Source organism: Balaenoptera borealis (assembly GCF_965194805.1).
Source record: "Balaenoptera borealis genome assembly, chromosome: 4".
Lineage (NCBI taxonomy): Eukaryota > Metazoa > Chordata > Mammalia > Artiodactyla > Balaenopteridae > Balaenoptera > Balaenoptera borealis.
In genome coordinates, this window is record NC_138861.1 from 62,417,370 (window position 1) to 62,432,253 (window position 14,884).

The 14,884-nt window shown below is 36.5% G+C and overlaps 1 protein-coding gene across 9 annotated transcripts in view; it reads right to left on the reverse strand.

The window, feature by feature from the left end:
- The window catches only part of SLC4A4 (solute carrier family 4 member 4), a 429,784-nt gene that overhangs the window by 174,591 nt on the left and 240,309 nt on the right, over window positions 1–14,884 (reverse strand). For 6 of the 9 annotated variants that reach the window (XM_082390084.1, XM_082390085.1, XM_082390086.1 and 3 more), the window contains one exon: window positions 8,768–8,920. In XM_082390084.1, the coding sequence (XP_082246210.1) occupies window positions 8,768–8,920 (153 nt within the window). Of the gene's footprint in view, window positions 1–8,740; window positions 8,921–14,884 lie in introns of all 9 variants that reach the window. The other 3 variants (XM_082390088.1, XM_082390089.1, XM_082390082.1) reach the window with 1 other exon arrangement.

Below are 14,884 nucleotides of genomic sequence, written 5' to 3' on the forward strand. Positions count from 1 at the left end.
CACTTTTGCCTGACTTCTGGCATAAACAAGGTAGAAACTGGTTTATATTATTGTGACTTGATGAGGAGACATAGCTCTAAAGATTTTCGGGTGATGGTTTCCAATATCTAGACTGTAGAAAAAGGTGTTGTGAGGAGGATTTTGGGTTGGGGGGGGTGGGAGTAATGATTCATCTTTCCCTTGAGAATCAGCTTGTTCAAAACCATCAATCCTAAATCTGTTCAAGTAAGGGTGTCCCTACTTGAATCAGGGAAATAAACCAAAAAGAAAAAAACACCAAAAAACCCTATCAAAAAAACATTTTCTTAGAAATCCTATTACGAAGAAAACAAATTTTACTCGTGCTAAAATTTTAGGACTCTTTCCGGATTGCAATGTTGTATGTTCAAATAGTTATTCAGCACCTACTATGTATTCCACACCATTATTTAGCCAAGAAATTTAACTCAGGAGTTTAGCAATATTTCACCTGTAAACACATGACATGTTGCCTAGAAATCTCCATTTAGAAAGCCAATAAAGACATCCAACCGCCGTGTTTGGCAAGGATTCCTGCCTAGACACAGAATGACCTCAGAGCCCTTCAACAACACAGGGTTACACAAAGTAAGAGCCGTGGAATCACTGATGTGTGGGAAATAAATTATGGTTCAGGAAGCTCATTACCACTGCAGTTGAATATGAATATTGTTATCAAGTGCACTAGGTTCCCCCACTTCTCTGTCTTGAGGCAAGTTATTTTACATTTCTGAGCTTCAGGTTTTTCATCTGCAGTTAGAGATAATGATATAGAAACATTAGAAACATCACAGGAAACAATGTCTGGTGTATAACAGGTGCTCAATTAATGGGAGGTGTTATTGTTGTTGCTACTACTACTATAACCATTGATGGAACGATATTTCCTTTGTTCAACATCCTGAAGGGTGCTGGAAAACATGAAAGACAGCAACCTTGGCTTAATTTAATGCAACTTTAATATCAAAATGTGATGTTTAAGATATCAGGTTCATAAACCTGAAAAAAATCTTTTTGTCCTTTGTATTTATACTGAAACAGGGTTCAAGTAAAATGAGGCATGCTTTATCATTCTTGGAAGACTTTGATTTTCTTCCCCCTTTTTTCTTTTGGGAAGACACGGGAAAGAGTCCACAGTGCTCACATCTCATGTCTCTATTTTTCCTTCCCTCATCCCTCATGTTTTCCTGTCCTTCCCTCTCCTCTCCTCTCTATTTCTCTTTCATAGAGACCGGGGCAGGGAGTAGGATCTACACCTACCCTCCTATCTGCTCTCACAGCAAGCTGAGTCTGGGAAAAGCAAGACTTCACAAGGGTAGCTCTATCAAGGATCTCAAGCCTTGGAAGATTTACTCGAGGCTGGCAGCAGAAAATCAGTTAAGGGCTCTTTTCCAGAGAAAGAAAGAAATGGAGAAGAGAATATTCATATGTGGTAAGATACGACAATGAGAATCATTCCATTCCTTTACTCCATCACAGACCCTGGTTATGTAAAACAGACTGGCAATTAGTAAAATTTTAAAATATGTTTATTTCATGGTAACGTCCTGCTATACATATATTATTTATTGATAGCTAAGAACTGTCATTGCTCAGACATACTAATCAATCTTTATACTCTAAGTTAAAAATATTATAAAGCCCATGAGTGGCACCTCCTTATGTATTATTTGGATTCTGTAAAGTTGATAATGAAAGTGGTGTTGTTTTAAAAATAAAACTCTAAGAATGTTTTCATATATGGAGTGGTGGGGGAAAAAAATTAAAAGACACAGAAAATGAGAAAATACAAAATAATGGTGGGGAATTGAAGCTCTGTCTTCAGTTTTAAATCTGAAAGGCACTAAATTTTCCCCTTAAAATATTTCTGAATAATAGCTGTTCCTTACAATGACATCTCACGTTATGATTATTAAATACTTCTCACAAAGGTATCTCCTTTACTCTTGGTTATATACATAGAATAAGACATTAGTACCCTTATTTTACAGATATAGAAACTGAGGCTCAAGGAGATAATGTAAATTGCTCAAACTCATACTGCTACTAAGTATTACTCCCGGATTAGAATGAAACCTTTGGAAAAGATGGTGCCATGTCTTCAAGGAGAAGATTGTAAAGTAGGCCTTCAATATCAAAAACTAAATACTCACTCGTGTTATATCTCTTAAGCCTGACTCTTCATTGCCATAAACAGCAGACTAGACTAGCAAATACTGCAAGGGTATGACCCTTGGAGGAAAAATGTGTTATTGTTTATTTAAAGATCTGAACATTAAAAATCTTGGAAGATCAGTCACCTGTCTGGGGAAAGGGAAAAAAAAAATAAGAATGGTATCTGATAGATGATGTAGAAATACTACAGTTATTAAGGAATACTTTTATTCAGACATTTTTCTAGAAACTTTCCATGGATTGGTTCATTTAATCTAAGACTGAGAAGAGCTTGGTCATTCACTGAATTCTAGCCAGGACATTCATCTGTGCTGTGCAAATGAACGGAGAATTAGAGTTCTGAACAAAACAGATGGATGTGTGCTGCTGGTTTTTGGAAAGAGCTGGTTATATGCAGAAAGGCACCTGGGAAGATGACTCCTCTGAAGGTGATGTGAGCCTGTCAGCTGACCTATCTCAGAACTGGAGAAGCACAGTGACCTGCTTCTGGAACAGTATCTTTGAGGGAAGTTAGGGAAATGTCTGCCTTACTCACTGATTCAGGGAGCAGGTCTGAATTCAAGGGTATGGGGGGAAAGGGATACTGCAAAGTAGAATAACCAGCCAGAAACAATTGGGGTAAGCTGGAATCCAAAACCCAGACAAAAGCTAAGAATGTCTAAAGTGACTGAGAAAGCTGCCAAACCTGGCGATGGTCCCAGCCAGATCCACCACATGCCAATATCCAGGCAGCTTGATGGAATACCCAAACCAAATAGCTGGAATATGCCTAACCTCCGATCGGGTGCAAAGCTGCAGGAGCCTAGCTAATCCTACTTAAATTTCAGTGGGACCTAGAATTACTACTAACAGAAAAAAAATGATTTCTTTTCATTGTTTGTTCTATGTTGCTAACCACTATCTGTGTTGTTATAGGTAACAGCAATAGACTACACTTTTTAAAATACCTAAAGGTGTTGTGTGCTAATGTCAGAAACAGCAGTGTGGGAAAGAGTTAGGAAGCAGCATCCTGCCTGGCAGATAACACTGAAAAGAGGAATCCGGGGAGAAAGTAAAGGGTGGGCAATAAATGGTGGGAGCAAGTGGATTGCATTTCTCATACCTGATAGACAAACAGAAAGTGGTGAATTCAGATAGAATTTGGAGGTTCAATCAGGAGCAGGCCCTGGGTCCCCATAACTACAGAAGAGGCCAAAGTGCACCAGGAGAAAGCCTGGAGGAAGCAGCATGAGTTCTAGGAGCCAGCTGCCCTGGCTTAGAGCTGCCACCTTTTCCAAATCCTCATCTACCTGCTGCAGCGGCTTTAAGTCTTCGATTCTCAGTGTGGTTTAGGGTTTCCCTGATAGCCAGCAAAGAGGAAAATCAATGATGGGGACAGACTATTCTGTAAGAGGGCTGTGATGAGAAAGGGCTTCCTCCTCTCCATTGCTAATGAAATGGTATTGGTATCACTTATCAAAGGGCAGAGAAAATAAATCAGCACTATGCCCATGAGATTCTTCCAAAACAGTAAGTTACAGAGCAAATATCATTCCAGAAAATACTCTTACTCAATATGAGATTTTTCTTCCTTAATTGTGCCTAAACTTATTACATATAATTTAGTATTATTTGTTGAGTGATTACTATGTACAGTTACCATTCTAAACATTTTACATTTATTATCTCATTTAAGTTTCATTATCTCTGTTTTACAAACACAGAAACTGGGTACTAAATTACCTTTCCAGTTTTTTGCTGAAAAAGCTAATGAATATTGGGATCATAAAACTGGATTGGGCAAAATGAAATTCATAGTCTAGATGCAGTTGGAAAACCAAAGTCACTTCTCAGTAAAGGGCATCTGTACTCCCAGACCACGGAAGGAAAGGATTTTTATGATAGTCTAGGGGGGGAAAATGAAGCCAGGAAAAGACCAGGGACAAATTCATAATGGCTTTGCCCAAATTTCCATAAAGGGAGTGAAAGCCGAATACTCGAATTAAGGTTCTTGGTCCTTAAATTGGGTATTACTCATCTTTTGTTAAGATTAGACAATACATATCAAAAGTATCCATTTAAATGGTAAATGATACTTTTAAAAATCAGATAATCCTATAAAACATGACTTTTTAAAACAGAGTTATCAGGTAACCGTGTCAATTTATTGACTGAATACCGATTAGGTATAAACTTTACTTTCACTTTCTAATAAAACATAAACTAAATACATCTTATTTGATTTTTAAATACTACCAAGGAATGTTCCTAGGCTTCAGTGTTATTCTTTCATAGTAAACTAAAATAATACGGAACTATTATCTGAGTATCTCTGACCAAATTATTAAGTAGAACCATATGAAATTGCCGATAGTCAACTTTATTTTACCCACAAAAATGGCAATTTCATATGGTTCAACCTAAAATAACAGTGCGAAAGAAAGAGAATAGGTAAACGAAAGTCTAACACCAGAGGAAATGAAAACTTCATTAATTTCTTCATGCAACACTAACTCCATAGAAATGCCTCAATTAATATATTGAGAAAATATAGCACTTGCCTAAAATTTAGTACCTGGCAGACATGCCCACCAGAATTCACAGATGTCTTGGATAAGTGGCAATTTCACAATAATTAACATCTCGGAAGCTAGCCTGATTCTTCCCTGATTTATTAAAAATAAAAATGTTTTTCATTTCTTTTCAAAATCATTAAATCATCTGGAATCCAAAGCCACATCAAGACCCGAAAAATTAGAGTTAACCTTTGGCCATGGCTAGACAGTGGTGGGCTGTAGTGCGTGGGCTGGTAAATGTTTGAAAACCAGCTCTCTGGTGGAAAAATGTGTGTGTGTGTGTTTGTATATGTGTAGTAAATTTTACTGCTATAAAAGATGTGCAGCACACGTACAAATAATAAATACACAATGCTCTACTGTAAACTGCCTACAGCCAGTTGATTCTCACAGAAAGCTTTTGTTGATTTTTACCAAACTCTTCTATCAGTAGCCAACTTATGGTTTCAGCTGGCAAACAAGCATAGGTCCAACATCCATTGGACATCCATTGAACATCCATTATCATATATGTTAATGAGTAAGACAAAAGTGAAACAATGAAGATATATGTAAGTATGAGTGTATTGACTTCACTCAATCATCAATGATATGGGTGACTCCTTTGCTAAATTGGATAATATCTTCTGAATACTGAAAGAATATTTCCTCAATTCTTTGTGTTATTCACATTTTAACAGCTGTTATGGACTGAATGTTTGTATTCTCCCAAAATTCATATATTGAAATCCTAACTCCCAATGTAATGGTATTAGGAGGTGGGGCTTTGGGTGCAGAGTCTTCATGAATGGAATTAGCACCCTTATAAGAAGAAACAGGAGAAAGATGATCAAGCTCTCTCTACCACGTGGAGATGGAATGAGAAGGTGACCATCTACAAACCAAGAAGAGGACCCTCACCAAGAACCACATTTGCTGCATCTTGATCTTGGACTTCCCAGCCTCTAGAACTATGAGAAATAAATGCTTGTGTTTAAGCATTTATACCAGTCTATGGTAACATGCTATAGGAGCCCAAGCTAAGATAATGGCTATAGACACTACCTACTTTTAAGTTTAATCTGCATTATTAGAATTTTCTCTATCCCTTTTTTAAGTCTAGAAACAACTGACAAAACAATATATCAAGTACTGATTTGTAGCGTTTGCTGATTTCTATGGTGTAATACTACCATCGTGACTGAGTCCAAGCTTCCAATATGAAGTCCCTGAATACAGAGTTGGGAAGAAGTGTTCTACTTCCCACTATTTTGTAGCAGAACACTATTTGGTAGCATTTTGACTACACAGACACAATAGATGTAAATAACCTGAAGAGCATAGCCTATAGTAAAATGCAGTAAAATAAGTAGGAGATAATGAATTTTGAGTATTTATTACCATTGTTTTTAATAATATTATCTAATTGTATATGTTTATGTAATTTAATTTTTAATAGTAGCTGTGTTTTACAACCAGCCCTCAAAATTCCCGATAGCAATTGGCTCTTGTGAGTATGTAAGGGGTAGCACACTACTGGGGAATGAAAAAATTTCCAATTCTACAGTATGTCCATAGATTTCAGCTATTAGTTGCATTGTTGCTATCATAACTAAGGCTGGCATCATCCTGAGTCCATTTTCTAAGGCTGTGATAGAAAACCAAGGTGACTGCAGTTTATCTAGGTTTTTACATGGGGATATTAGAATCTAGCTTCAACTACAATAGATACATGATTCTGATTTCTTAAAGTAGTAGCAAAAGTTCTATAATTTTTTATTTTAGAATTTTATTTTAAGAACATTTCTAACTGTATAAACTTTCAAGTTAAGAAAAAGTGCCTCTAGAAAACCAAAAATTTCCCATCTGATACTTTATAATAATGTACCTTGGAGGCACATGAAACTCATTACTATAGAATCTCTCAAAGCCAAATCTTGCCTCTGGATATTTAAAAGGAGTTAGGTAACACGAATGCCAATAACATCTTTTAAAAGGCCTAAATCATATTCCATGCTGTAGGGTGTAAGCTGATCAGCTGAAGAGTCAGAAAGAAAAAGAACTGCCTGCCCTTCCAACTTGCTTTCTGCCCAGCATCTATGGCATTTCACATGTGAGAAGGTGAGTGACAAATGCAATTTCAACTTTCCTCTGAAGTACGAAGATCTACTGATAGGATAAAAGATTGAATGACCGAGCAATATCAACTCATTAGGTGTATTCCATGTCCAAATGCTTTCCTCTAAAGCACAAGATTCTGGCCTCCAAGACCCATCCGTTCCTAATTTCTCCTCTGCCTATACTTCCGTGAAAATGAAGCTCACCCTCACACCACACTGGTAGAAGGCACCCTGGCTCTACAATATTCATTCCTCTTCTCATTGCAAATACAGCAACATTTGAAAACAATGCACTTTCTTGCTTCTTTATACTACCACCAACTTCGTGATAAAAAAAGTAAGTCTCCAAATCATAAAATTTCATTTTATGTGAGAAAGAGGATAATAAAGATATTAAAAAACAGACTTGTACTTTAAATGCCATAATTTTTAAAATGTGAGTTGTTTTTAAAATTATTATTTGTGACATCAGTTTTAGCAAACTGTTTATCACATAACATTTCCAGCCATTAAACTCTTCAAAATGCTATTTAAAAAATAAATAAAACAAGAGATACACAAAAATCAAAACATTTCCAGTCAGCCTCAATATTCCAGGTAATGGTAGAACCATCACATTGTCACAGGAATGTTCTAGATTAGATTCTTCCTTTCGTGAATGTTTTTTTATAAAGAACATTTTCATTTTAATTATTTATTTATAACCTGTTGTGCTTCAAAAAAAACTTATAGCAGCAATTAAATCAATATAAAAGTCACTCAATAAAGTTGAACTTTTCATTTGGTTCTGCTTAATGACCAAACACTCATTAAAAAAGCGACATGGGATGGTTCCAAAATATAGCAAAGTTTGCTAACAGTAAGCTCTCTGCCAGCCCACCATTAATTTTAATATTAAGTCAGAAAACCCGATTTCCAGAAATGGAGTGGCTGAGTTAGAATTCAGTTTATACACTTCACTTAGTCCACCTTTCGCGTGACAACATGTTTTATGTTATTCTGAAAGTGCAGCTGAGAACAATGAATTAGAAGCTCCCTTATCTACTCATTTCTCTTAATACTAAAATGACTGGGGGTGGGATGGGAGAGACCTAGTTTTACCAGCCCAATGCTTAGCAACTCTTTCCCCACACCTTCATTTTCTATACCTCATGGAAATTAACTTCTTCCTTATACTGCACCAGATCATGAAATTTATTCAAAACGAAGACAATGATACAGAGGATAGACACTTTGCAAGAAACTCTGGTAAATGCAAGAGAGTATAAATAAAACACAGTGCCTTTCCTATTGCTATATAATGGGATTAATATCCTACCTTGAATAATGATTCTCACATCTAACTATCAGTATCATATAACAAAAGAGTAGATTGGTCTTTTAAGCAGTAAAAGTAATATGGAAGCTTACTTTTATGAATGATCATTTATAGGCTGGACACCAACTCATGTACCAAGCAAACACTTCATGATGCGAGATGTCAGAGTATCGTATCTTAGTCTATCCTCCTCATTCTGACAAACCACCATGTCAAAAGCACATTCCTTGATGTACTCAATAATCTGCAAGTTTGCTGATTCACTGGAAACATTCAGTTGTTTTATCATAGCGCTATTACCAAACCCTCTCAGTCAATCAGAATAGATGTGTGTGGAACAAGCAAGGCATCTTGGCATCTGCAGCCTACAGTAACTGCTGACATCTTTCCAACAGGACTGCAAACCTGCCCAATTGGATAAAAAGTGTCATTATGAAATGGCTGTGGCATATGAACTTGAGAAAAGAAGAAATAAGAAGAGGGATTTAAAAAAAAAAAATAAAGGTGACAAGAGGTGGAATAAAGGTGAGTGAGGCAGGTAAGAGAGAGCAGCTGCCAGGTGGCCCCTGCATTACCATTATCAGGGTTGGTAAACATCCTACTTGCACTGGAGACTGTCTTCCCAATGTCAGCCAGGGATCGAAGGTTGGATTTCTTGGTTTGATGCCGGTGCTTCCGGAGCAAAGTATAGGTCACCTTATCCTTAAGGTCAGGTTTCAATAGGCCTGTCTCAATCTGATGGTCAACAATCATCTCTGATACAAAAACAAAGCAAAACAAAAGCAAAAAACGAAACTCAGTCACAAGACCACAAAGTTCATGTTTTACTGTAATTTTATGGATGTCATCCTCAAATTTAATATCAATATATTTATCTTCAAAATTTCTAACTTTCCACTGTCTGTGAAGGTAAAGATACAGGGTACAGTGCTATTGGCATTAAAGAGAGAGTTATAAATATTCTGGTATTAATTACATGTTTAGAGAGGAAGAACTGTCTTGTAAATATTTTTCAATCCCAGTTAGTAGTGAATTCACATTAATCACATTCTTCTCTTAGTAACACAATAAGTAATTATATTTTCCAACTGTTTTGTTTAAAAGTAAGATTAGAAAATTTCATGTACTCTATCATAGCAACTGTGCCAGAAATATAAATGATATGAAAAAATCTTGAAGAGAATATGCAAAATTTAACATCACATTACTGATTTTTAAATCTGTTTTCCCAAATTCTTCTGTAATGTTATATTTTCTTTATAATAGGACAAAGTAAAGAAAAATAATACCATATCAGGTTATTTGAACACTAATTAATCCAATGAAAGAAAGATTAAAGTATAAAATTATGCCTCAGTCTTTTCTAAGAAGGGAGGTTTATTCTTCTTGTTTGGATCCAACTAAAGCCTTTCCAATATATTCTATTAGTCATTTTAAAGTATAACCTGATCAGAATTTTCTAGAAATTTTAATATATTAGTCTTACTAAAAAAGAAAAATCACTAAAATTTCTATTAGCTCTAAGTCACTTTCTTACACTATTTACAAAAATAAACTCAAAATAGGTTAAAGATGTAAATGAAAGACCTGAAACCATAAAACTCATGGAAAAAACATAGGCAGTACACTCTTTGACATCAGTCTTAGCAGTATTTTTTTAGCTCTGTCTCCTCAGGCAAAGGCAACAAAAGCAAAAATAAACAAATGGAACTACATCAAACTAAAAAGCTTTTGCACACCAAAGGAAACAATCAACAAAACAAAAAGACAACCTATTGAATGGGAAAAGATATTTGAAAATGATACATCCAATAAGGGGTTAACATCTAAAATACATAAAGAACTCACACATCTCAATATCAAAAAAACAAACAATCCAATTTTTAAGTGGGCAGAGGATCTGAATAGACATTTTCCAAAGAAGACATACTGATGGCCAACAGACACACGAAAAGATGTTCAACATTACTAATCATTGGGAAAATGCAAATCAAAACCACAATGAGATATCACTTCACACCTGTCAGAATGGCTGTTATCAAAAAGACAACAAATATCAAGTGCTGGTGAGGATGTGGAGAAAAGGGAAACCTCCTACATTGTGGGGAATGTCAATTGGTACAGCCACTGTGGAAAACAGTACCAGAGTTTCCTGAAAAGATTAAAAATAGAACCACCACACAATCCAGCAATTCCATTTCTCGGTGTTTAGCCAAAGAAAACAAAAACACTAATTTGAAAAGATAATATGCACCCCTATATTCATTGCAGCATTATTTACAATAGCCAAGATATGGAAGCAACCTAAGTTCCTACTGATAGATGAATGGATAAAGAAGATGTGATATATACGTGTGTGTGTGTGTGTGTGTGTGTGTGTGTGTGTGTGTGTGTGTGGTAAATGGAGTATTACTCAGCCATAAAAAAGAATAAAATCTTGCCTTTTGTAACAACATGGATGGATCTAGGGGGTATTACACTAAGTGAAATAAGTCAGAGAGAGAAAGACAAATACCAAATGATTTCACTTATATGTGGAATCTACAAAACAAAATGAAGAAACAAAACTGAAACAGACCCAAAGATACAGAGAACAAACTAGTGGTTGCCAGAGGGGAGGAGGTGAGGGGGGTGGGTGAAATGGGTGAAGGGGATTCAGGGGTATAAACTTCCAGTTATAAAACAAATAAGTCATGGGATGTAATGCACAGCATAGGGAATATCATCAATAATATTGTAATAACTTTGTATGGTGACATAATTACTAGACATCATGGTGATCAATTCATAATGTATAATAATGCCAATTCACTATGTTGTACACCTGAAACCAATATAAGATTGTATATGTCAACTATACTTCAATAAAAAATAATAAAATAAAATAGTCTTAGAAAAATCTTTCCCAAAAAATTTCTCTGAGCTCTTTTTTTCAGAATGGTTCTAAGTAGAAAGGATGATTGTGCTTTACAGAAATTGCTCCATGGGCGGGTGTGCTGAAGGATATGTTTTACTCTAACAGAAAACAAGGAGTCCTCTTTCTCACAAATCAGCATGTCAGCAGTATGACATAAAAGTCTCCTCTAATGTCACATCACAGGTTGACATATCCACTGTCCAGAATGGAGCACAGGACAAAATATCACAGAATCTGTGCAAGATGCAATGGCACGGGACTTCCCTCGTGGCGCAGTGGTTAAGAATCCGCCTGTCAATGCAGGGGACACGGGTTCCAGCCCTGGTCCAGGAAGATCCCACGTACCGCGGAGCAACTAAGCCCGTGTGCCACAACTACTGAGCCCGTGTGCTGCAACTAGAGAAAGCCCGGTTGCAGCAATGAAGACCCAACGCAGCCAAAACTAACTAACTAACTAAATAATAATAATAATAAAAAAGATTCAATGGCAGGACAACACCTCACTGTCTGCAGATAGAGCTTTGTCCCTGGCAGAGAGCTAGAACAATAGCTCCCAGGCCCACCCGTTCAGGCGCGTGGCTGCATCAACACACGTCAATATTTTCCTCTTGCACAAACTCCTCCACATACAAAAGTGGAGAAGAGAACAAAAGCTCTTCTTTTGCAGAAGAAGTCTGAAAGAAAATTGCTGGATACTGATAGGATAACAGCACCTCCCAAACATTCCCATCTCTTCGCAAAGTGAAGTTACAGATGTTCAAGGGGCTTTGCTTGGGCATGACTGCACCTCTCATTAGTCCATCTTTTTAACAAGCAGTCATGGAACTGGTCTCACAGCCAGAAGCTGACAATTCACACAGTGTACAATCAACTACCTGGGAGCCAAGTAGAGGCTGAATCCAGGATTTTCCATCACATGCCTTACACAGATGCTATAAATGTCACATAACACTGGACCACTTGGTAGAGAGCCTGGGCAAAGCAGGAAGAGTTTCTCCCATAGGAATGTTTTGGTTTGAGAATGGCCTTTAGCTCTGAGTATTTTTAACTACACAAACCTTACTCAGTAAAACTCTCAGAACGGATCCTGTAATTATACTTAACCCTCTGTTCTACGGTAAAATAATTAAGTGCTACTGAATACAACCCATCTATTTTCCCTTTAAATCTTAATCAAAGTGGAAAGTCCATTTTACAGAAGAACCATAAAAATAAATAGCCCTGGCATATCTGCAGCAAGTGTTATCAAACTCCTACTCTAATTCCAGGGTTGTGGATTAAAGTGTTTCTTATCTACCCTTCCTGGCATGGCCTCCCTCTATTCTTGACCTCTCCTGTAATCTCAAACCAGTGCATATATATGCACAGCCAGCCCTCTGTTACTAATGTCTGGAAATGACCAATTAGAACAGGTTACAACATCTGTGTGGCTTATGCCCTTCATTAGGTTTCCATAAAAATGGCCCACAGGGATCTCTTTAAGCATAAACTACAAAACCTTTCAAGGAAAGTGGAGGCAGTAACATTTCATAGCTACACTAAAATTAAGCCTTCAGTGTTCAAAATCCCACAGACGTTACCAATTGGGAGAGAAAGTGCCAGCTCAAGATAATCGCAGAGCTGAAAGGAAGCTCAGGAAGCATCAGGTTCAAACTCTTGTTATACAGATGAGAAAAGAGCGCGAGAGGGGAGATGCTCACAGATACAGCCTAATTAAAGGCGACCCCCCCCCCAATTAAACCAGGTTTTCTGATTCACAGTTTAGATCTTTTTCCGTATCACATGATATATATTTTTCTTTCTTTAAGAAGGAAACTCTAGACCAAAAAAAAAAAAAAACTTGAAGAGAAGATGGTCATGCAACCCCCCAAAAAAGGTCAAAGGTAACATTCTTTTTTTTTTTTAACATTTTATTGGAGTGTAATTGCTTTACAATGTTGTGTTAGTTTCTGCTTTATAACAAAGTGAATCAGCTATACATATACATATATACCCATTATCTCCTCCCTCTTGTGTCTCCCTCCCACCCTCCCTATCCCACCCCTCTAGGTGGTCACAGAGCACCGAGCTGATCTCCCTGTGCTATGTGGCTGCCTCCCACTTGCTATCTATTTTACGTTTGGTAGTGTATATAAGTCCATTCTTAAAAGAAACACAAAAGGCCCAAGAAATATTCAACTTCAAGACTAACAGACAATTTAAACAAATTTATACAAATTTCACCAATTTTATGTTAATCTACCAAAGTGGCAAAATTTAAAAGACCAGTCTCCAGTGACTTGAATGTCGTATGCAATAGACAAGGCCATATACTGATGATGACAGTAACAAACAAGACAACCTTTCTTGAAGGCCACTTGGCCAATGCAAAACAAAGCCCTTTAAAATGTTCAAACCCTTCGAATATTTCACCATAAGAAACCTATCATCAGGAAATAAGCAATTTCACAAAAGTATAACAAAAATGTTCATTTCTTTTCTTTACGATAAAAACTTGAAGGCAACTTAAATGCCCAACTATAGATTATTAACTATTTTGCAGCCGTTAAAATGATGTTTATACTTATATTTAATAACATGGAAATATTCATATTATGTTTTTAAGTTAGAAAGGGCAGATTAGAGGGTTATAGTATGATCCCAGTTTGTAAAATAAATTTCATGTGTGTAAACAGAGATGTACCGAAAAACTGCTGGGAGGATAGCTCTGAAAGATGAGATTAGTGGTATTTTGACTTTTGCATGTTATATTTTTCTGCATTACTAGAAATGAACATGTTTTAGTTTTGTGATAAAAAAATAAATATATTACCATTTTGAAAATATAAAAGGTGTTAAAAGCAAGAAACAACCTGACTAATATATCTGCCAACATGCACAGCCCAGGAATGCCTTTAAATATAAAAATGAGAGCTCCAAAAATAGAGCTACATTTTCCTAATCCATTTCCCATCATAATAAAATACCTGAAATGGCTTATAATTGTTTTTTAACTAAGGAGGGGAGAGAAATTCTCATGTACTTGGCTTCATATGTGAATGATACTTTAAAAGTAAAATTGTAAGATGACAGCAATAATAAAGTTATTAAAATCACCTATAAAAATGATGTTTTATCCTTTAAATAACACAAATTTTCTATTAGGGTTCAGAAGGGGATCTTCATGAAGAAAACTAGGAGAGGTCCTGAGGAGAATCAGAATGAGGCTGAATTTTTACACAAGTGTGAGAAGTGACACCCGCTTAGGCAGTGGCCACTGCTCATGGGCCCCCAGGTGGTAGTGGCTTTGCACCTGCAAAGGGAGGGTGCCCCTCGGAGGCCACTGAGAAGGGGCAGCAAGTGGACTGCAAAAAAGGAAAGAAATCGTGCTATTGTTTGTTGGATATAATCACACTCATCCTGATTTCTTTTTCTTCTTGTTTATCGAAATAAAAGTAGGGTGAAGGGGAAATGCATCTGAAGACTTAGCTGCATGTAATTCTCAAGTCTGAATAACACCACCATTCAGGAAACAACAAATCCACTGCATCCTCTGCTAGCAAAAGATTTTTTAATAATCAAGTAATGACAGTAACTCAAGTTACCATGCCATTTTATCACTTGAAATCAGGGCAGTTTTTTTTCTTTCATGTTTTTAAAGCTGCTGTAAGGATTTGACTCTTTCAGAGGATTTTTAAGTATTTCTTTTCAGCCACTTACACTCTCTCAAACATGCTCTTCTCCCCACTCCTTCAAATCTAGTCCATTTTTTTAAAAAAATTTCTTTGTTTTTCTTGTGATGTGTGTTATTTGCCTCTGAATT